Raw genomic sequence first — 23,842 nt, 5'->3', positions numbered from 1 at the left:
AGAATATAATTCACTTTTTTTTTCTCTCTCTCTCTCTGCAAGCGTGCGAACAACTATTTCAGAATGTGAAAGATTAAACTTTTTGTACTTTTCTTGTTAATATTAATTCATTACGGATTAGAAAGCTGGCAGAACCAAAGTGTTATACGTACATATAGCCTCCTGGCGTTCGGTCCAGATTTTGGCCACCAAAAGACCTCACCTCACGCGACTGTCAGGTGCGTGGTGTCTGCAGGTCTCCAGGTTTGGTTTTAGTGCAGTCAGCGCGCACGTCCCGGTGACTAGGCGTTTTCACCACTCGGCGCTAGTGCGGAATAATTATCACCCAGTGTGAACGAGCAGATCTTACCACCCGGCGATTTGGTGCTGTCCTGGCAGTCGCTCGCATTATTGTGCACCCGAGTAAAGACATTCAGAACGATAGGGTGGGTGGCTAAGCGGGAGAGGGTGCCGGCGGCGGCGGTGGTGGTGGGCTGGTTGTCCTAGGCCCTCACCAATCTCTAGTCCTGACTTCCTGGTGATTGGATTCACCGATCATATTATCGACCGGGTAGCTACGAAACGGCCGAAAGTAAATGCAGCTCATCAGACGCGATTTCAATCTTCGTCTTTCTATAAATCTTGTTATTTTAAGAAGGTGACAACATCTATAAAGTTGGTGATTTCAACACCTTAGGGAGGAAAGTGCTAGAGAGAGAGAGAGGGTATGTTTCCAAACGACATCAGTTAAAGGTGGATGGAACTAGGTGCAATCATGGTCTTGGATTATAAAATGATTATAGGATGGAGAGGGGAAGAAGGAGAGAGTGACGTTCAGTCATTCATATGTCCGCCTATGTAACTAAAATGTTAAGGAGAGTAATTATCACCATCTTAATAACTAACATGGGTGGGGGTGGGGAGGGAAATGCAGCTTGTACATAGTTTAAACCATCCCCAGTCTGCAGGGTCCAGAAAAAACCCATTTGACTCTCCTCTTGCTGTTTCTTATATAATTGTCCATAGATCATACCTTTTAAAAAAACCGTACTGTAAGAAACAACCCCGCTCCTCCTCCCACCACTATAAACAAACAACAGAAACAATCTTTCTTTTTCTTAATCTTACAAACCCGTCTATTTGTAGATTTTTAATAATTAACTCAACGCCTATTTCATGTTCAGTCCCTTGGTGTTAATCTCTTTTTCAGCTTTGACAAAAGCAACTTTTTTATATTCAGAATTGTAGGTCGTCAGTATGGGAAATAGAGAGGGAGAGCGCATACACACACACACCTACACGATAGCCAATCCAACCAGTCAGGCCTGCTCGTTGCTATTCACGAGTTCGATTTTTCCAGCTCCATATCGTTTGCATGAAGGCAAAAGCTGTGTGCAATCAATGGCTCTTATCAGAAACAAAACAGGGGCATTGCGTTGATCTTGGTTTATGTCCTGCAGAATGCTGCAAGCGAAATGCCAGAAATATTTGCACATGATGCTTCTTTGACAAATATCCACGGTGAACAGGTCCAGAGATATTCTAAGTATATATTTTGTAATATGCTTACAGGGTGTGCGGCTTGCTTGCTATGTCGTAATTTAACGCAGAACCGCCTGCAAAATATTAGGTAAAGTGGTCACAACTTCAAAATTCATCCCCAACCCTCTTTGTTTGTCAAAAACAAGCAGCGTAATACTACTTAAGATAATTTATTGAAAGACAAACTTGTGCTTTCATTGTATCTGAATCTCTGAAACATCATGGTTAAGCGAGATTACCATCGATCAAGCACACCAATTTTCTTCCACATCCAAGTCGTTTCTTATTATTGACTTTGTATGTTCGGACTTATTTTTGTGATGTAAAAGTCTTGACTGGAACTGACCTGTGCATCTCAACCACGCAGACTTTCGTGTGCTTGCCGAATTCTCAATGCGATTTTAACTTTCGACTATGGCAGTCACTGACACTTACTTTAATGACTTAACGTAGTTTTGTCTAAAAACGACTCGATAAACAGTGAATGACAATCACAGTTATCCCAGTGTACTTGTTTACTGTGAAATCTGCCCCTCGCTGTGACAAGGCGTGCAAAGTTGACAGACAGGTCCGTGTCATGGTGGCACAGAAATGACAAAAGTAGGAAATACATAATTTACACTCCGATCTCTAAAGCGACTGTCATCGCGGTCAGTTATGTATCGGCCCTTCCACTCAAAAACGAAGACAGCGAGCTGAGGCTTTAGCACGGAGTACAATACCATTGCCTGTTCCGTAATCGAAACTTGATAAATAACTTCGAAGATTCACATCGAAAAACGGGTTGCTTATGTTATTTTACCCAGCTCTTTTACTATGCGTAAACGTTATCTCTAGCCTCACAAACTGATCGATACCAGTAAAAATTTCTGTATCAAAGGTGTATAGACTTGTATAGATCAACATCCAATAGGAACTCTATGCCTTAAGTTCGCCAAATGTCTGCACGAGTTTATAAATCGCCTTTCATGCTTGCTGACGCTCAATGTACAGAATTCAACCTTGGACCAAAACAGTCTTAATTCAATGCTTTCATCAACTTAAATCATATAAGAAAATGTTTTATTACAGACCCTGCCCATCAAAGAAAAAGAAGTCTGAAAATGTAAAAACCGCTTCTGGGAGAGTTATCATGCTGTCACGACACAGCTAGCGCCCCTCTTTCACACTCTCTTGATGCACACCAACTGCGTCGGACAATTGCGTTCATTTGCCTGTACGAATCCGCCTACGTTTATTAACGAAAAAAGATAATAAAAGTCTCACTATGAAAATACACACGGTCAAAAAGCTCTTAATTCTTCAGCTCCAGTCGGGCACACTGTCCTGCAATGGCTCTTCGATTAATACAACCACAAGTATCCACTCTTCTCGCACAATCACACGAATTCTACTCATCTCTCACTACCTGACTCACTGTCTGGCACTGCTCACAACAAATTAAAAGGTCACTGTCTTTGTTCTTCTGTGAAGCCACACTACTTTCAAACCTTCTTGACCATGCATCATGTACTTTTTCCCAGTAATGTTCAGTTTAAAAACATCAAAGTACCGTAACCATTTTTTCTTACATGCTTGCCTTTACGCCCAGTGGTCATGTTTTTAACTGTCATTTTGTTCTTTAGGACTGGGATGTGTTTGAGCTTTCTCTTTTGAGAGCAGGTGCTTTCAATTCTCAGTACATCCAGATTTTTTTAAGCTAAAGGAATTGTAAATACAATTACACAATAAAAGAACAAATGAAAGCCATAAATTCAAAATTTACCCTGGAATAATACAACTAAGCCCTTCTCGGCTTCTACATCTTCAATGAGAAAAAGCTAGGGCAAATTGCAAGTAGCTCATGAATGAACACTTCAGTGCCATTATTTTGAAAGAGTTGCTGCCTCATTACAGATATCCACACACAAAAACTTAACTGCATATTCTTCACACTACCTTGACCTGGCACCCAACAAACCATTATTATGCTCCTTCGCATCATAACCACTACCTTTGTGACGTGATATGCTGCTAATGAAAGTGACGGTACTTTTTTAAATTACCAAAAACTTTACTATTGAACACGCACAATAGGGTAGCTCTTTCAAAACTGACAAGTCATGTTAAGTCACAGTTCCAAGGTTTTATTAAACACAATTTATGCGATTATCTCATAAGGAACAGGCTGGATCCACTGAGGCTTGTTTCTCTTTGTGGACACAAAGTGGCCATCCCTTGGCTGCTGTGGCTGGAAAATATAAAAAAAAAATATTGAAAAATGACATTAGGAGTACAAAACAACTTTTTCTTTGAGGACTGTAGCCACTGCAAAAGATTTCTTAGGCACAGCACTAATGCTGTAAACACTTCTATGGATGGCGCATAAAACAAAGTATGGGTAATTACACAAATGTATTCAAAACGTTTACTTGGGCAACTAAACATTATCATTTTACTGATTAAAATTTGAATCAAGAGCCAACATTCAATACAGAAAACTGATGCATATTTTTTGTAAAACAAGGAACAATTTTAAAGTATTATGCGAGTCAACTAAAAGAAACACACCTGTCTTTTGCACTGGACACGAACACCTTTCTCTTTTGCCTCCTTCTTCAGCTTCTCATTACGCTTGACACGGCTCAGGAAGTCCAGGCGGCAGCTTGAGTGTTTAACGTGCTCAATTCTGATGTTAACTTTTTTGGGGATAATGCGATTTCTGCCAGAAAAGACAAAAATTATCAATATTATGTCATAACTACAAAAAAGGCTTTTCCATATCAGAAACAAAAGGACAAAATTAGGTTTAAAAAAAGAAACTGCAAGTATTACAAAAAAAAAAAAAAAACCCCGAACAAATTATCCACACAATTATATGAGCCTTTTTAAAGTTTGCTTCACTTTAAAATAAACACACCAACATTACCTTACGATTTGAAAGAAAAAAAAAGAAAACAAGCAAATACATGTATTGCTTATTTGTAGTGTCTGAAGACAGGCATATCTACCTGCATATTATACGTTTGATCATCTTATTTCACAAGTAGATTGACCCAAACTCTAACCGATGTTATCAAGGCCACAGCCAACACTGAAGAATAAAGCTTGATGATGATGTAGTTTTATAACGCGCTAGTATCCGCATCACAAAGATGCGCTCAATGCGCGGTGATCCCATAATGAGTTGTACTTCTGAGTTGTTAAAAACCGATTTTTGAATAATGCTACCCAACAAAAATGTATGGGGAGGGGGGGGAGGGAGGGAGAATTAGTTTTAATCAGAGGCTTACTAAAGACAAAACCCCCCAAACAAACAAAAAACTGATTGAGAGATAAGTTTCATTAATATTTGTTACACATTTATATTTGCTGTCACTTCAGTAGAAGTTTTATGATTTGTTCAATAAATGTTGAGTTCTTACCAGTCAACTGAACTTTTTGTCAGAGACCTATCAGAAAAGACAATAAACATTTATTGTGCACACTCTGCCAAATGTCTACAAAAATGAATGTGGTAGTTACCCCACTCTTTTGTTTACTGTCACTCCCACTGCATGCTGAGTGACATTGAAGATACGACCAGTCTTTCCATGATAGTATTTGAAAGGTAAGCCCTTTTGGATTGCTCCATCACCCTGAAAAATATAATAAGCATAAACAATAACTGCGATGTGATAAAGAAAGCAGTACCTTCCATCAATATTTCACATCCAATACAAAATACTATAAAAAAGTTTATTGACATATGGCATAGGAAATACGCACTGAACTCTATGCCGACAACTCTAGTAAGGTCTTGGCAGATTTCTTCTACTGCACATACAAAAATAGTAACCGATATGGCTGATTCACTTTCTCGTAATGCAACTGCTGACAAGTGACAGTTTTTATTATTTAATAAAGCGTTAGACTACACATGGCTCGTAGCTAGTATAGGCTTATATAATTAAATATGTAGTATTTGAAAGAATGATAACTCGTGTCCCTTAACTTTTTTAGAAGAGAAATATTACCTTGATATCTACAATATCTCCTCGTTTGTATGTTTTCATATACGTGCTGAGAGGAGTCACACCTCGCTGTCTGAACGAGCGTGCGAACAAATACCGCGTTCCGCGGCGATATCCTTTTGAGTTCGTCATGGTGCCTATAAATCACAAATGGAAACTTTTATAAACAAGGGTTCTAGACATTAAAATAAACATTATCCGTGTAGAGATAGCTACAATATATTATCATTCCTTCTGAACAAACCCAAAAATAAATACGCGGACAAGAATGTGTGAAACACGTGGTAAGCTACTATTGTAAATTAAGCTTTAAAACATAACTCACGTCAACACAACAGCACGCAAGGCAATGACATAATGAATATTTGTGTTATAAACAATAAGTGAATTAGTTTACTGTATTTTTTCAAGCAGAAATCGTTATATCCAAAGCATGCCCAATACTTACCTCCTCACTGCGATGGTGGCCGGAAAAAGAGAAAGAATCACGAGAATATGTGAGATTTCCTCTTTTTAATTTCCTTTTTAATTTTGTTTTATAGTTTATATTTAAGTTATACTAAAACATAAATTACTATAATTTAAAATGTTATAATATAAATTATTATAATTTTAGTCTAGTTTTTCTCTTGTCCCAGAAAGCAACAATTCAAAACAATATGGCTGCAAACTTTCTTGGAGCTCTTTCGAAACCGATGTTTTCCGTTTGACCATTAGTTAATACTGTAAAGATAGCGACTATCACCCCTCAATTAGGGGCGTGCTGTGTAGCTGGAGAGATGGTATAGTTTAAGTTTATTTATTGTTAGTTTTGCTGAATCGTTGAAAAAATTCTTAAACAACAAACGGTTTCATCCGTAGCGAATGCTTGCATCGCGTACTACATAGCATCACTTTAGAAAACTTGGATAAGTTGATTAGTAGCAGTATGAAGATCAGGGGAAAGGAGGGTAGCAAAGTAAAATACACTTAGAAGTCGTATGCTGATATTTCCCCTTTTCTCTTTTTTCAGGGAGCTAATGCATCCCAGTTGGAGAAAGAAATCGGATCTGAGCAGTTTCCAGCTAATGAACACTATTTTGGGCTTGTTAATGTAGGTTATGATATAGCGAATAGTACAGTCTAAAAATTTTATAGAAGTTTACTGAAATACATTTAAAAATATTTTTAATGAATTTCATTATATTCTAGCATTACATTTTAATCCAAGTTAACAGAGATGTGCATTACTTACATTTTGAATTTTGACTTACAGTAATATTTTTCCTTTATTGAATAATTTTTAGCTGAAATTTCTGACTAGTTCTAAATTATAAGCTGTAAACATTTTGTCATTTATTACAAGTAATTAATCATAATGGTAAAAATCACTATATCCAAATATTGATATATTCTAATTGTTATTCAAATTGTGTTAAATTTAGTTATTAATTGTATAATTGCCTTCAGCACCTGTTTTCTTTGTTGTCTTAAAGTAAAGGGCTTGGGTGATATTGAATATTTTTTTCTTAAATAAGGAAAATATTTTGACAGTTTTAAGTGAAATCGAATCTTAGTTCTTGCTTTCAGGCCACAGGTTACCACCAATAATGGAAAAATATCACAAATGTTTTATATGTTATGAATATATGATAGAAAGTAGCATAATTCTTCAGAGGTTTTTTTATTATGCACTTAAAAATAGCACACAAATAATGTCCAAACCTTTTCATGTAGCTTAGAAACATGTGTTCTGAGGATCATTCATGGCTATATCATTTTGAAAAAAGAACATTAGTCACCTTGTATCTAATCAGCATATAAAGCAAGGTAACCTGTACATCAGAAAACACTCAACTGTCACCACTTCGTTCAGATCTTGTCCTAGGAACTCTTTGTATGTGACACCTGTTTGCAGGGCCAGCTGTTAGGATTTTTTCTACAGGTACTCTGGTTTCCTCCCCATTTTCTCACCCTCCATAGTGTGTAACCAATCACCTATATACAGAATTTGGTGGCAATAATTGTAAATTGTAGATGGATAGACATGTGTGAGGGGTTTGAGAGAGTGATTGGGAGCTAATAAAAGAGGTTCTTGTATAAGGAGGAAGAACAGAGATATTCAGGTTCAGGGTTTATTTAATTTTATGGATTTGTTTCCAGTTTGGCAACACATGCTATTGCAACTCAGTACTTCAGGCATTGTACTTTTGTCGTGGCTTTCGTGAGAAGGTCCTACAGTACAAGCAGCAGCAGAAAAATCAGAAGAAAGAGTCACTTCTTACTTGCCTTGCAGACCTCTTTTACAGCATTGCTACTCAGAAAAAGAAAGTTGGTACAATTGCCCCCAAAAAGTTTATTACTCGCCTTCGAAAAGAAAATGGTATGTAATTTGTGTAGTATCTTATCACAGTTTTTAAACTTCAAATTTCTAGTTAAAAAGTTTCAGTAATGGCAGTATTACATGCACATCTGCTTTGACTTTTCTGAAGCTGATGAAAAAGCGTATATAAGCTGCATGAACTTTAGGGAGATAAAAATGTTTAGAACACTGCCTGCAAATTATTGTTTCAAACTGAAATTAGTATGTGGGCAAATACTTTTTGCAACAACTGAGAACAAGTCATTGACTTAGTACACTATTATGAAATTGTATAATCAGCTTTACATGTGACTCAGTCTGTGATGGGTGTCAGAACTTTGTTGCATTATGAATTTTAAAGTGGTAAGTTACCCAGATTTCCACTTCTTTGAAAGCATGCAGTTGTGTGTTTCAGAGCTGTTTGACAATTACATGCAGCAAGATGCCCATGAATTTCTCAACTACTTGCTGAACACTGTTGCTGACCTCCTTCAAGGTGGGTTGGGATATGCTGGTCCTTCAATATTTTAAAAGTTATGATAGGACATATACTATATGCTGTCAAAGTAGCATCATCAGAGCATTATAAGTTAACATCATATTATAGTATCAAAACACAGTTTTTAACATTTAGGCAACCATCCTGAATGAATCATTTAAAACTTCTTAAATATATGTTCACCTAAAGGGCAGATGTCATTCAGTGATTCAGCAAATGAAAGTATTTTTTGAGAAAGGCACAAAATTGTCAAAGAAGCCATATTTTCCATGACAGAGAAAGCAAAAGAAGATAAGCAGAATATAAAAGGGTTTCATTGTTATGTTTTTCACTTTCTTTTTTAATGTGTCCTTAGTAAGTTGATAACCAGACTAATTAGAAGGAAGCCTAAGAAAATAAAACTAAATCTAACGATTCTATCAGGTCAATAAAACACTGTTTTTACCCAATGTTGGTTTTTAAAAAAAAAAAAACATTAGGGAAGCACAACTAGATTGATTTAACTGGGTTGGGTACAGAAAGGTACAGAATAACCATGAAGGCTGGTTTATGTTAGTGAAGTCATGGGAACCATGGTTCCTGTTTTCAAAATGATGGTAAGAGTGCTGGTGTTTAAAACTAGCAGGCTGGACAGAATTATTGACAGTTTTGGGTATTAGCATTTTATAGTAAACTATTAGTCATTTAAAAATAGTTTTTTGCATTCAGAGTACATCTTAATTAAAGTCTGGTGTCATTTCTCCTAATACCCCTGCCTGATCAGCGGTCTGGTGGCGCAACGGTTAGCGCTGTTAGCGCCTGTCACCAATACAGTGAAGGTTGGCTGCCCAGAGTTCATTTCTCGTCTCGGGCATGTTGTTCTTTCTCTGCACGTGGCATCTGTTTACAGGGCTGGCTGCTTGCCGTAATATAGCCATAGTTGCTGGCATGGCGTAAAACACCAAACCCCCCCCCCCCGCCTGATCTACAGGGTGTTTTTTTTTTTTTGAGAAGGTAATTCAATAGATTAAAAAACAGCAAATGTTTCTAAGAAGATTGCCACAATATTGGAGAGTTACTTGTCCCTTGAGACTGCAGTTATCTGACAGAAAGGCCACAAGTAGTTTGAAATTAGTAATCTATATGGGAATTTTGTAAGGTTTGCTAGTTTTGTGACAGGAAAATCACAAATGAAATCTTACATTTCAGCGGAAAAAAAAAGTAGCAGCAAGGCAGCAGCAACAGCAGATAACCCTACTGTCAAACCTGACCCAACCTGGGTGCATGAGATATTTCAAGGAACACTTACAAATGAGACTCGATGTTTGAACTGTGAAACGGTACAGTGTGTACTTTGGTCATACTTAGCAATGATGTAGCTCCCATGTAATGAGATTTAATACGAAAGACGTGCAACATAGCTCATGGCATTGCTGTTAAAGCTTAAGATTCATAGTTTTTAATGTACTTGAAACAGCAAAAACATGTATGTCTTTAATGGTCATGATAACCAGTGTGTGTGATTTTGAGAGAGAAAGAGGGAATTTATTGCAAATATGAGAGGTTTGCACTAGTACATCTACAGTTAATAGATCCAATTTTCTAGACTCTGACTTTAAGAATTTTTTTCAGGTCAGTAGTAAGGATGAAGACTTTCTTGATCTCTCAGTGGATGTGGAGCAAAATACCTCTATAACGAGTTGCCTGCGTGGGTTTAGTAACACAGAAACACTGTGTGCAGAGCACAAATACTACTGTGAGGTGTGCTGTTCAAAACAGGAAGCACAGAAACGGTATGAAAACATGATTTCTGCATTTTCTGTGAGTGGTGGTATTGGAAAACTTTTGCAAATATTTAATATTTAAATATTTAAAAAGTATTTAAAGTTCTTGGACAACAAAGAAATCTTGGTACCTTTTAAAAATTTTTTAATTTTCTTTTCCACAGTTTCCCATTGTTTTCAGTATTTTTAAATTGTGGATGTTTCAGGATGAGAGTGAAAAAACTGCCACAGATTCTTGCTTTGCATTTAAAGAGGTTCAAGTACATGGAACATTTAAACAGATACATCAAGGTGTCTTACAGAGTGGTCTTTCCTTTGGAGCTCAGATTATTTAACACAGTAAGTCTACATGTTTTCTGCTAAAGTGACCAAAAACAAGGAAGTAATATTTTGTGTGTCGGTAAATAATAAGTTGTTGGCTTGTTAATCCTCCTTGCTAAAGGGAGCAAATGACTTTAAAAAGCTGTAATTTAACATTGGTAAATTTAACTCCATGTTTAATAATAGTAGTGCCAAAATTAAAATTTTATGGCTTTAATATATATCATTGAAACTCCTGGTAATATGAGGTCTTGGACCTTTTTATTTTTTGCTGCTTAGCTACCTTGTAATTATATATTTTAAATTGGTTTTTCAGAATTGCACCTTAATCAATTCTAACCTTGGTCTTTTTTTTTTTAAAGTCTGATGATGCATTCAATCCGGAGCGACTTTATGATCTGGTGGCTGTGGTGGTCCACTGTGGTTCAGGTCCTAACAGAGGCCATTATATCAGCATTGTGAAGAGTCATGGCTTTTGGCTTCTTTTTGATGATGATATTGTAGATGTGAGTAGTAATTCACCTGTTTTGATATAGTCTTTTGTGCAATCATTGTTGTTTGGATTTCCCTTATAATGATAATGACTGCAACTATCCATTGTTCAGTTCATGATTTAAAAAAAAAACAAATTTCAAACATTATTTTTAAAATGGCCATTTTTACTTGTTACCTTTAAAAATGAAATAATGTAGAGTAACCAGTACAATCATGGATGGCTTTGAGTGCAGTGGTGTCTACTTAAAATTACAAGTTTAGCATATCCATGATTGAAATAGGGTAATAAAAAAATATGAAACTCTTATTGGATAAGGTATATATGTGAATGTGTGTTTGGGATATAAAAAATGTGTTATATTTATTGATCCTTTCAGAAAATTGATGCCAGTCAAATTGAGGAGTTTTATGGCATTCCCTCAGACATGCAGAAGAACTCTGAATCAGGCTACATTTTATTCTACCAGTCACGTGAGTGAGGCAGGCTTTGTTTGAGAAGTGGATGCTTAAAATGGGGACATCAAAGTGCTGTTTCCTCTAAACCATCTATTGCTGAATCTCTCTCTCCATTTCCCAAGCGCGATCTGCAGATAGAGCCATTGCTATTGCCTCTTTCCAAAATAATTATGAGAATTCCATGGCCATTCACTCTAGACTAGAGACTACATCCTCTTACTGCCTTAAGATAATCTCAATTGAAGATTGTTACTAGTCTTAAAAGGATATTTCAATAACATTTGTTTATTGTTCATTACAGGCCACACCTAATCTTAATATAAATGATCAGGCTACTTTAAAGCTGGGTTATGTCACCCTTCTTACTTCTTATGTCTTAGGTCATTGTTAGTAGGGAATATAGATAGAAACATCAGAGTATGCACAAATCAAAGACTGCCCTGTTCAAGGTATATACAGACAGAGATTGCACATATGCATAGTTTCATGTTTTTCATACTTCAGTGCTATTTTTCCAGCAGCAGATCTTGTAGTCTGCCGAAGAGCATCTGTTTATATTTTTGAGTAAAAATCGCCTGTCTTTCTTAACTTTGGTTTGCTGGACAGGTAAAAATAATCTCAGACTGATCACATTTAGTAGTCAAGTCTTTTGGGGCTTTTGTTCTTATTGAGAGAAGCTGACCATTTTAGAGAGTGTGCAAAAAAGGAAATAGACGAAAGCTTATTTCAGATGTTAAAGACTTTTTGCTTGACAAAGGGAGAAGATTTTCATCTATTTCTTTGTGCTTTGCTGAAAAAGAAGATAGAGTTAAAGGCTATTACTTGATAAACCACAGAATGCAGTTTTTTTTTAATGTAACAAGAAATTTGTTATTTTTGCTTTTGAGTTAAAGCTATACCCATATACCCACAGCCCTCTACATCCAGCATAAGATGTGCTTAGCATTGTATTGCAGAATGAGTTTGTGACCAAAAGCATTTCCTATTTTTCCATGTTTCATGTCTGTAGTATTTGTGTAAAAAATATAATAGTCATTAGTATATGTGTACTACTTATCCAAGGTGCAGCCACAGACAGTAGGCCATATATGCACGAAAGAGTAGAATTACCTAAATGCTGGTCAGTAGAGAGACTCAGGAGAGCAACAATAATTTTAAAGTCTTCCAGCTTGAAATGTGTGTACTTATTCATCAGGTAAAAAAATGATTTTTCAGAAGCAATGATTTCCTTAAAAGCCACTAATGGTAAACACAGTATGCTGTATGGCTGCATTTATTATTATTCTTGAAGAGGTTTAAGGTGGTCAGAAATTAAATATCAGTGACAAAGCTGGAGCTTAAATAAGGCAAGAGGCAGTTTTACTATCATAATCATGTTTCTGAAGATGCACATTGAGAAAGAGATCAAGATAATTTTGTGAGAGGCTAGGCCATTAATTCTTTTGGAGTGCAGTTTTCCCTCCCAGAAATGATTATTACACATTCCTAATATACTTTCTCTATTAAACATGTCAGAAATGCCATTCCCTGGCAATGCAGATCTACATACCTTTGTGTTGGCCTGTATTTGAACACACCTAGTCGATTCACATCATTTGTGTCCAGCCTATGATGCAATGGAGGGAGAAGATAAAGTGTGATATTAAAAAAATCATTTGAGGTGATGCCTAAATAGAGCAGGTTTCTAACTTAAAAGTAACTTAATTGTGTACGCCTAGAAACTTGTGTCGTATTTAGAAATTCTTGAAAAGCAAATGATTTATTTATATGTTTTTTTGCTCAAGTAGAAATATTTAATAAATAAATAAATAAATAAAAATTAACACACCAGAGTTCCCATAGCTCTAGAAATTCCTTTTATTGCTGTTTAGGTATTTTTGAGATTTTCACTAGTATGATTTGTGTTGAGGAATGCATACATTAGAAAGGACAAGTCTTTGTTGTTATTGCTAGGCATTTTCTGTCACAGATAAAAGTGGTATTGTGACTCCTTCTATCATGAACTAACAAAATCTTTACAAACTAAGTCACTAGTGATAGAATTTTCATTTTTTACCATTGAATGTGAAATCTAAATGTAATTCATTTCATGACTGTTTAAAAACTGTTATATGACTTTGCTTAAAACTGCATAATTACTTGTGTAATGCTCTGCCAATTTTGTTTTTTTCATTTAGTTTTGTTTTGCTGAGGGATGATATTTAGTGTTTATCAAAAGATATTGAAGTCATTCCTTTGACTTCTGCTTGGCAGGAAGGTATTGCTTTGGGAAATGGTCCTCATTATTTCTTTGGAAATATTCCCATGAAAAGAATTTTGTGGCTTATTTTCTGCAGTGTTGACAGCGGAGAAAACTTAAGAGTGCATCAAATGATGGAGAAACTGTGGCTTCTGTTCAGTTAAATAGTATGTGGAAAAAAATGGTATACAATACTATTTTGAAAGTCATTCATTGGATATTGTTTCCTGTGATAATATTAAACAGTGTGTTTCTTGACCAGGAAATGTGTCCCAGAAGTTTCCATTCTTGCTAGTGCACTTTTGGCATTAATATGCATCACCTTCAGCATACAGATTTGCATTTGTGTAAATTATATATAGTGTTTTCAAGGTTGTGACACGTTTTTGAGTTGTCAGTGTCCATTCTTTAGATTACTGGGTTTTTCTCCTCCCAAGAAAAAGCCCACTTTTTCACCAGTTTTGTGGTGTTGTGTTTATTTATCGGAAAATTTGCACGAATTTCTTGCCAGTGCGATCACAGCTTGTCACTAGTTAAAGATATATGACTCTGCCTGTTTTGTCCAAAGTCTGTACAAAGTGTAGATAACCTTCTGTGTCAATTTTTTTTCGATTGAAGTCATGGGAGCTGGAAATAGAATTGCCTACCTGTATCCTTGTACGTACTGTTACTGTGATGAGACAGTTTGTCACAAACGTTTCATTGACTTTACTTTTCTCTTCTGTGATATAAATGAAACTATGTGAATAAGACTGTTGTACAGTCACATGGCATGTTCATCTTTTTCTGCAGCGTCTGGAATGAGTTTCTAAAATGGTGGTTACACAATAGCCATGTGTCTAGATTTGAAGTGTACGTGAAAAACCATCATGCACTTTTAGTAAAGACACAACTTTTTATTTATTTTATTTTTTTTTTTAATGAAAAGCGATGTAGACTCGTCGTCATTTTTTAAACAAAGTTGTATTCAACGCTATAAATTTTGTAGCGTAATGTCTCTTAAGGCAGTAGAAGTGTATTTCTGTATTTCTGCACACATACACTTCCCCTCTTATAAAAACAAATAACATGCTTGCAAACATCTGTAGGATTTATGTTGACTAATTGAAAAAGCCTATACTAGATGCCCTGGTTTAAATAATTCATAATTCATGGTATAGTTTCTATGCTACCTGATGCATTTCTGTAGTTTCTTTTGGTGACCTTTGTGTATGGCATGAAAAAAGATATGTACAGTTGATTAAGATTAGTGCAGGGTTTCACTTGCACATGTTCTTAGCCATGATTTGAATTGCCTATTGCTTGTTTGGTGAAACGGTGTGTGTTTAAAAGTAAGCAGTAAACAGAGCTGTTAGCGCATTATTTGACCTCAAAGGTCAAGAAACATTGGTGGTGTTCAGCTTTTAGTTGGAATTTAAGTATGAGATAGTGAATCAGGCCAGAATATCATAAAAAGCCATCATGAAATGCAATAAGTAATAAGCAGAAGATTCCTAGATTTTGGTTCACCTAGTTTATGAAAGGAGGATCACTACATTTAGCTTATGTCTTTCTCAAAATATTGGCTATGTTATATGTTACTTTAATTATCTCTGTTAAGGAAAGTGGTGCTAAAAACAGGTTAATAGTTAAAGTGAGGCAATAAGACTTGTTTTTCCTAGACACATTGATAAAAAAAAAAATAACAGTGAGGCAGTATTTACTATCCATAAAAAGCAAGGGGTTTTTTGACCCTCAGTTAAAGTTGGGGTTGTTTTGTTTTTTAGACTTACAGATATAATTACAAGGAGTTTTATGATTACACATCAATGTGTAGGTGTTGAATATTATGATTTTGTCTAATTCTCAAAAAGCTCATCTAATTATTGGTGCCATATTTTTGCGCTTGTAAAAACTGCCACTGACATTTAAAAATAAGTTTCGACAAAATATCAGTTCTTGTATTCAGGTTTATTTTTAAATTTCCTAATTTTTTTTTTCATTTCTTTGACCTCTATTCTTATGTTTAGAGACCTCCTGAAGCCAACTTTTTATGTTCTCAGATACCCATGGCAGATTTTCTTTGCGTTATTTTAATCTCTTTTGTGAGATATAACGCAGCAAGAAAGGGTGCCATGAGGTGTTTTCAAACAATATGGAAATATTGTTAAAGTTGCTGATGATCCAGTAAGAAATAACTGGAAAAGCGGTCAGGATTTTTAACTGTTAAAAATAACAATTTTGATAGGAAAGTGAAGAAGGACAAGCCAAAAGTAGTGAGTCCAATGTGTGCACAGATGTGCAATTAACAAGCATATGACTGGGCTGAATTAAGGCTGCGAAAAGAGTTATCTGTTGTTGTTTTGTATTTGCTCCTTTATATTCTTTAATTTCATCAGATTTTTTCGGGTGATGTATGTTTATTAGCTTGGAGATAATGCTTTCTATCATTGTCGAAGGCTTTTTGATTGGAGTGCTATGTTAGGAGAGGGATGATAGAAGGCAAATAACAGACCTGTCTCCTAGTTAGACTGGCATCCAGGATGGCAAAGGCAGTTTCATCTCTGAGATAAAATGTTCCATAATGCTGAAGAAGATAGGCTAGACTTTGGTCCAGTATCTGCTGTCATTGCTGAGGACCTTTGCTCTTCAGGTAGTAATTTGTGATTTGGGTTTCAGGTTTATTTATATGCATGCCTGCAGGCCTCATCTTCTTTTTTTTTTTTTTTTTTGTCTGTGTTGGTACCAGATGGACATGTGATCGTTGGTGGCTCAAGCTTGTTTATAGATAGTAGATGTTTTGTAGATGACTGGAAAGTTTCTTTTCAGTATCTTAATTTATCATATGGAATGGGAGTGTGCAGGTTGTTGTTTGCCTATGTTACCCATTCAGTTTCTTGCACAAATTTGCATATTTTCAATTATGATGGTTAGCCTTTAGTTATTCAAAAGTTTTTTTATCTTAATTATATCTCATTAGGAAGAAATCCTATCATTTTTTTGTAGTGTTTGCACTTACATGTTAAATTACAAAATTTTGGTTATGATTCTTTTGGAGAAATAGATCCTATAGGTTGATTTGTGTTACAAAATGCAAATCCAGGAATGGAAATTCCCATTCATATGTTTATCTTTGTAACGAAACAAGCTCAGGGCTGGAACCCATAGGGGTGGCGCAGGGTTGGGAGACCCAGACAGACATGGAGGAGATCGGTCCACAGTGAGGCAGAGGCAGCTGGCATAACATGATCCCAACTGGAAAGGAATGCCAGAACTGGATCCGATGGTGTTGTAATTGTGGTCCTATGCTCCACTGAGCATGAAAAGGAATAATAAGAAGCTTAATTTTGCAACATCTGCGTTAGCAGACTTTCTTTTTTGTCATGTTACTCCCCCAAAAAAGAAAAAAAACGCCAGCAAAAATTTTGCAGCATCAAAGTCTTAAACAATATGGTTGCCACTTTAGAAATAACTACTGCTTGTAAGGAATACATTCTTTGTTTTGCATTCCTTTTCTCAAGGAGGTTACCTAACTTTTGCAGTATTGTAGTTATAATGTCCTCTTGGTAGTGGATGCCTGTTGTGTGAAGCATTGACCTTGCCAGAAGCAGTTTTTACAGTTTAGTAAGTGCTAGAGGAAGACAATGGCCATAATCTTAATGTAAGCTGGCAAATAAAGTCATCTGATAACACCTGAGAAGTATATTGTGTGATTGATTTATTAATAGCTTGGTGTGGGCGATGGATTGGTACTATTGGTCCATGTGTGTGCAGGCATACCGTTATTTGGAAATGATTTATTAGTAGCTTGATATGGGCGATGGATTGGTACTAATAGTCCATGTGTGTGTAGGCATGCTAATGAATCCAGTGGCATTTCAATGATTCAGCTTTAGATGTGCAATCAGTGTGACTTATGAAATATTGTTAACTCTCTTAGCACCAGATAAAAATATAACATTACAATGACTGGCTTATAACTGAAGACTGTGAAGACGACAGTGGGTGAAGTCTGTTTTTATTATTGTTGCTCTGAGGAAAACAGACCAAGAACCCTATACATTTTAGGAAAGGAGAAAACTTGAACTTTGCAGTAAAAGTAATGAAAATCGCCTTCCCAATGCTTCTTGGCAAAGCCGCAATCATGATCCATCGTGCTAAGAGGGTTAAGCAAAATTAGTGTTAGAGATCAAGCTGAACATCTTTATTTCAGTTTTTTTTTTTTTTTTTAAACAATTAGAAACCTTTTAATTCTGAGAAATTGCAGGGGTGTGTATGAGAATATTTCAGCTATGGTTATGTTGTAGGCTGAATTCTGAGAGCTTATTGACTGTGCTTGCTTGTTGCTTAAGATTCTGAATGCTGAACTTCATCTTATGTGCATGAATGAGTCTTCTAAAATTATGGATTGGTCAGTATACATAATTACACCAATAAAATGTTGAATGGTGGTTTTGGCAATCAGATGCCTGTCACCTGTGAAACCGAAAAAAATGAGTTGATGAAATCATAGCATTAGTTATAGGAATTCTTTTTTTAATAATCTGAAAATGAACTTGCATTTTAGTCTTTTTTTTTCCAGTCTGGTGTTATTTTATGTGCAGACATGTTGAGTTTATTCAATCAAATGTCTTTATTTGTCTGTAAGGAGTACATTATTTGTTAAAGACCTTTAAAGAACATAAGATTCACTCTGACTTGGTGGTATTATCATAAAGACATTTCAGATCTGGAAGTCTTTGTCTCATCTCGCTTTGCTTTGGAGGTCAAGAGCTGCTTGTTACCTTTAGACAATATATTTGTTGAAGCTTTCGAGTTTAAATCTGACAATGTATCCCCAACCAGTGAAGTGGATTTTTTTGGCACTTTTTTAATAGAATTAAAATTATTACATTCATTAATACAATGATGGTGTAGTGAAATGCTGTGTTCAGTAGCCCTGCCTGTTAGGCTTTTTTATTGCGCAAATATATGGATATTATCATAGATAATGAAATAAATTTGTTCAGGCTTTTTTCAAAACAGTTTGTTTCGATTTGATTCCGACTGAAAAACTTTATGCCCAAAATTTTGTTAAACTTTTTTAAAATGCACAATAAAAAGCAGCTTTTATGTGAGAATGCAGACATAGAAGTAGTATCAAATCAAGAAGAAAATGTGATTTTACGTAAAATGTGTGGTTTATGTGCTTAGGTTACTCAGAACTGCCAGTTCTGCAGATGGTAATTTTATGCCAGATATTCATGTACTTAATGATTTAAAAACTCATTTCTTTTGGGGGAAAAATTGTTCTCTGTTCTACTTCTTTGCTTGAGCAAAGTTTTTAAAGCTGGGTATTTTGATGGTGACCAATGGATGCGTGTAACTTCCATATCCACTGGCTTTCTAGGTACCCTTTTGCTTCACGTCATATTAACAGGATTAAAAAGGCAGCCAACTATTGTATGATCAAAGAATGTGCATAATTGTGGATTTTTCTGTACAGTTTCTGAAGTGGGGGAAAAGAGAAGGCCTTTAATTGTTTCCATATTCTGATCAAATTACAAACATTCGATCGTAAATCCCTAGTTTGCTATTAAAAAACCCCACTGTATACAAATTTAAGGTTTAAATAATTTAAAGGGCATCTGTCAAATTTAGAAGATAGTAATAATTTTTACAGATGTGCCTGAAAGGAAGGGAAGCAGAACTTTGCAAGGGCTACGGCAAGCTCAGACCTCCCAAGAAAGGCTTGTTCAAGATTATGCAATACAAAGTATATTGTTTAATACCCCATTTGTGGAAATGACATGATGTAATGTCACAGATTGTATTTTCCATTATTGAAGTCAGAATTGTTCTTTGTAATTAATGAAACATGTTCAAACATTGTCTTCAGGTCAAATAAGATTTTAATCATAAATGCTTATAAAATAGTAACTACTGTATCATAATTGCAGAGTTCAGTTATGCAAACATGGGAACGAGTGAGAGAATGCTATCCAGCATGTTTTCTTGATAAAGTAATGTTGAGAATATGTCAAATAAAACACACAAATGCCACAAGGATCACTTGTAATGATAACAGGGTTTGACATCATTTTTAATGAGAGTAAGGCTTGGAATTGGTAGGAGTTTGCAGCAAGGTGAAAATATGGTTTACTTATATAAATAGTTGTGCATTTTTGTTTTAATATACCCACCATAAGTTTAAAGTGACTGCAGTCTTTAATGAGGTTGTAGGGCGAAATTTCCTTCATGCACATATTTGTGCGGGATCTTCCTATGTGCTGTCTTTTCTCATGTCAACACTGCCAAATATACACCTTCAGCAACAGTCTACAAGTCACTTGGGATTTGCGTAGTGGATGAGTTCCTCTGACTATATTTGATGACTTAGCATCTTGTAGTAAGTCCAATCATTTTAAAATTAATAAAATGCAGCTAGATTGGAGGTTTTTTCATGCCCTCCCCCAACCAAAAAAAAAAAAAAAAAAAAAAAAAGGCATTGTTAAGAAATAACACTTTTCAGTCTAGCATTCTGTGCCTAATGAAACATAATAAAATTGACCATTGTTAATTACCTGACTGAAGCTTAAGGATGTCTATGCATGAAGACAATATTCAGTATTCTAATATCTTTCACCATAGTAAGGCTAGGTGCAAGATTCAATATATTGCAAGAGTCCAGGGCAAAGAGAAAGTGATGATGCAAGAATGATTTAAGAATGCTCCTTCCTGAAGGGTTGTACTGTACACTTGCAATAAAGCTACATGGAATCATGTACAATGGTTCTGTGTTATTCACAAAGTTAGCCTACTATTAGCCTTCACCCTGTGTATTTATATCTACACACAGTTAATTCTGCAGCATTTCTTGGGAATAATAAGAGCTGTTAGTATTCTGTGGCATCACATTGCTGATCACATCACAATTTAATAACTTGCATATGTTGGTATGTATATCAGTACTGTCTGCAAGTCCATTCATAATCTCACCACTAAAAATTGACTATTAAAATAATCCAACTATTCATTCATTCTCTCTGCTGCTGTATATCTAGTAAATGCAGAGCAAACTATGATTATGAATCATGGGAGGATCAGAAGCAGGTTTAGCAAGTGAAGACTTGTATCAGTCTTATAACTGGTTCACGCACACATACAAACTTCAAAAAACAAATGTGTACATTTCAAAGGAAATATTTTTTCATGTCACTCACTCATAACAACACTTTTTAAACATTTCAGTTTCTCTTAAGCAACTTTCAAAGAAAAAGAAAAACCCCCACAAAATTAGAAATAAATATAAATTCAATATTTTGAAAACATACATTTCCAACCAAACTTCCAAAACCAGACATCTCAGTGGCACCTGTACTTCTCCACTTAAATCAAGACAACCACCAAATTAGGCTTAAAAAAAAAGAAAACGCTTTTATTCCTAAAATCTTCCTGAAGAATATTCATTTGGGAACTGTATCCTGTGTCGACCATCACCAGCAACCTTTGGCAAAGTTCCAGCATTAGGAATGACATTCCAGGATAATGTGATGGTCACATTGTTGTTTCCCCTAAAAATAATGAAAGTTAAAATGTATGCACACACACATGTATAAGCATACACATATATGTACAAATATTACAAACCGAATTATTACTAAAGAATACTAATTCAGATGGCTAAAATCTGGCATTTTAAATGTTAATGTGCTATTTCTCATAAATATTCTTTGTAACATTATGCATTCGGATTTTAACAGTTTTCATCTCATACACTTCAAAAAGACAACACCATATTGATTGATTGACAAATATCACTCATTTTTTTGTAATTCTAGATCATCAGTTACTTGACACTGATTATGCAGTAAACCATTCATACATACTTAAGACCGTTGCCATAATCCCAAAAGTAATATTTCGTGTTAGCATTCTTTAGGTTCAGAATGGCATTTTCTCCTCGCACAATAATCTTGTCCCACAATACCACCTGGTTGAGTGGCTGATATATAAAGAAACATAGATGCAGAGTCAGCCATCATGAATATACAAGCATCAATACATATAATGATATGCCTTTTATTATACAGTCCAACTTCTGTAACTCAACCTTCCGTAAGTTGAAATTCTTCCCAACTCAAATTTTAAACAGCAATTGGTTGGTTTCCCATTAAAGCAATGCATATTCAACTTCCATAGCTCAAAATCAGCCTAGCCAAAAACTTCCACAACTCGAATAGTCAGCATGTTAAGACCATTTGAAAATACACCAGAAAGAGTTGTATACTCTTCCCCCAATGACCCTACCCTCACATATTCTCCTTTCTGTATAGGAAACACGTGTGCGATAAGCGCGTCTCCATCTCGATGGGGTGCCGAAGTGTCTTTAAATGAATCACAAGAAATGAACATTTAGTTAAAATTAAACGTCGACAGCGAAAAAAACGTTCTTTTTTCTACGAACTTCCTTAACTCGAACCTTCCGTAACTCGAATTTTTTTTTTCATCTGTCCCCTGAAGCTTTGACATAGAAGTTCGACTGTACTTTGATGCATCTTTTCTGCTGGACTCTAGACAATGAAAGCTGAATATGTCCAGTATTCCTAAGTCATGAGTCTTTTTATTTAAAAAATGCAATAAATCTTCAGATCTGTTCTTGTCAATGAAATGCTTAAATTTTATGTAGATGTGGGACATCATACAAAACTGCACACACTGACACCTAAAAGTTATTTGGTTACATTTAAATTAACTCAGCTGCAAGCAAAACATGAACGTAATTCTGTTCTCTTGGTTTATAACAATGCTCTCAACACAGCAGATAAAACTAATGAAACTGCTATGCAATTGATTTTAAGAAAAAGGTGCAATGTATTATATCAAATACATGTATATTTTATTTTCAATATATTGTTACAATACTTACATGATCCTCAGTCTTGTATTCTGCTGTCAGGTACAAAAAAGAGCTGTTTGACATTCCAATTGAACAGAGGAGTCAAATGTATTTAAAGTAAAGGAAATAGTTTTTGCTTTAAAGATCTTAAGTAACTTAATTTATTCACTCACAGTCCCAACAATATCCATTAGAAAACCAACAGTTCTTATGACACAGGTCAAATGACTGTAGCTTGACAACATGAGCAGGTATGCCCTTTTTGCTAAGGATAATCTGTTACAATTATAAATATAAAGAGATATTCTCTAGGTTAAAAATGTTCACTCTCACAAATATATTTATGAATAATGACAGTGTCTTGCAACTACAATGCCATTGCTTTTTAAAAAAATCATTCTGCATAGATCACCTTGCCATCTACAGGTGAAACTAAGAATTGAAATGTGTTGTAATACATAAGTTTGCTGAATTCAGAACTGCATACCCTAAAAACACCATTTTGTGGAAGCAAAGCAAAATTTTTAAGAAAAATATATATATGTGTTTTTGACAATAATTATGAAGACTTCAACTTTTTGAAACTGTTTTATAAATATTTTATCCACATTAAAGGATATCTGCAGATAAATCAAATACAACAAATCCAAGATCACTGCGCTCTCTATCTGCTGAATAGTCTGGTACATTCTTTCTGTAACAGAAAAAAAACAACTATACTCTCAGAGTGAACTGTTAAAGAACACGGGGTTTCAAGGTATTTGGTCAATCAGTAGACATATACAAATGATAGTTTTGAATGATTTAATCAATAAAACGCAAAAGGATTAGGAAAGTGGGAAAGAGAAGTGAGAAGAGCAAAAAGATGATGATGATGACTGTGGAGGTGGTGGCGATGAATGAGATAAGTCGTCGCGTATTGTCTATTTGCTGAACAAAAACACACGTCAGACAACGCGCACATATGGAAGCTTAACTTACACTGTTACTTTTGCTGTGCCAATTTCGACAGGGCGCTTGCTGTCATTAAAGGCAGTCGTTAAAAAACAGCAGAAAGTCAAAACTGCCATCACGCTCAGAGTGAACGCGAAGATTGTGTTTAAACGTGAAAGAAACGTGTTCATTTTGTCGGCAACTGTGTCGTCTGTCGAAACTCCTGTACTACTTCCGGCCTGAAAAACACCGCCAAACAACGGATCATCTCCCTTGCAAACATGTAGTACTATGGATGTGTATAGGTGGATTGCTGTCTGTCTGCCAACTCTTAGCCTCTTGCGAAGTGATCCGCTGTTAGTCTCGGCGAGCCTAAACAAAGAATGAGACTAAACCGGAAACTTTATGCAAACATGCCTCGTTTT

At 35.5% G+C, this 23,842-nt stretch overlaps 3 protein-coding genes across 5 annotated transcripts; 1 reads left to right on the top strand and 2 right to left on the bottom strand.

The window, feature by feature from the left end:
* Window positions 1-3,631: 3,631 nt before the first annotated feature.
* LOC112560158 (60S ribosomal protein L21-like) lies at window positions 3,632-6,099 on the bottom strand. The gene is made up of 5 exons (XM_025231775.1): window positions 5,962-6,099; window positions 5,517-5,650; window positions 5,026-5,138; window positions 4,072-4,222; window positions 3,632-3,751 (listed from the first exon to the last, which is right to left on the bottom strand). The coding sequence occupies exons 2-5, from the start codon at window positions 5,643-5,645 to the stop codon at window positions 3,662-3,664; spliced, it is 483 nt and encodes a 160-aa protein (XP_025087560.1). The 5' UTR covers window positions 5,646-5,650; window positions 5,962-6,099; the 3' UTR covers window positions 3,632-3,661.
* Window positions 6,100-6,143: 44 nt separating this feature from the next.
* LOC112560156 (ubiquitin carboxyl-terminal hydrolase 46-like) lies at window positions 6,144-20,089 on the top strand. Of its 3 annotated transcripts, none has more exons than XM_025231772.1 (10): window positions 6,144-6,295; window positions 6,526-6,606; window positions 7,656-7,875; window positions 8,270-8,350; window positions 9,542-9,672; window positions 9,965-10,125; window positions 10,323-10,455; window positions 10,800-10,943; window positions 11,310-11,403; window positions 19,269-20,089. In XM_025231772.1, the coding sequence occupies exons 1-10, from the start codon at window positions 6,293-6,295 to the stop codon at window positions 19,397-19,399; spliced, it is 1,179 nt and encodes a 392-aa protein (XP_025087557.1). In that variant the 5' UTR covers window positions 6,144-6,292; the 3' UTR covers window positions 19,400-20,089. The 3 variants fall into 3 exon arrangements, 2 of the variants coding, with proteins under 2 accessions (XP_025087557.1, XP_025087558.1); XM_025231773.1 differs by having other exon boundaries at window positions 13,725-19,670; XR_003098481.1 differs by having other exon boundaries at window positions 6,145-6,295; window positions 11,310-11,952; window positions 11,995-19,539.
* Window positions 19,668-23,693, bottom strand: LOC112560157 (signal peptidase complex subunit 3-like). The gene is given in 6 exon segments (XM_025231774.1): window positions 19,668-21,159; window positions 21,475-21,590; window positions 22,515-22,553; window positions 22,555-22,592; window positions 23,105-23,178; window positions 23,466-23,693. Coding segments are annotated over 6 exon segments (540 nt in total). The 5' UTR covers window positions 23,609-23,693; the 3' UTR covers window positions 19,668-21,029.
* Window positions 23,694-23,842: the final 149 nt, after the last annotated feature.

Source organism: Pomacea canaliculata, linkage group LG3, assembly GCF_003073045.1.
Source record: "Pomacea canaliculata isolate SZHN2017 linkage group LG3, ASM307304v1, whole genome shotgun sequence".
Taxonomy (NCBI): Eukaryota; Metazoa; Mollusca; class Gastropoda; order Architaenioglossa; family Ampullariidae; genus Pomacea; species Pomacea canaliculata.
The sequence above is the reverse complement of the archived record's forward strand: the minus strand, read 5'-3'. Positions and strand labels throughout refer to the sequence as shown.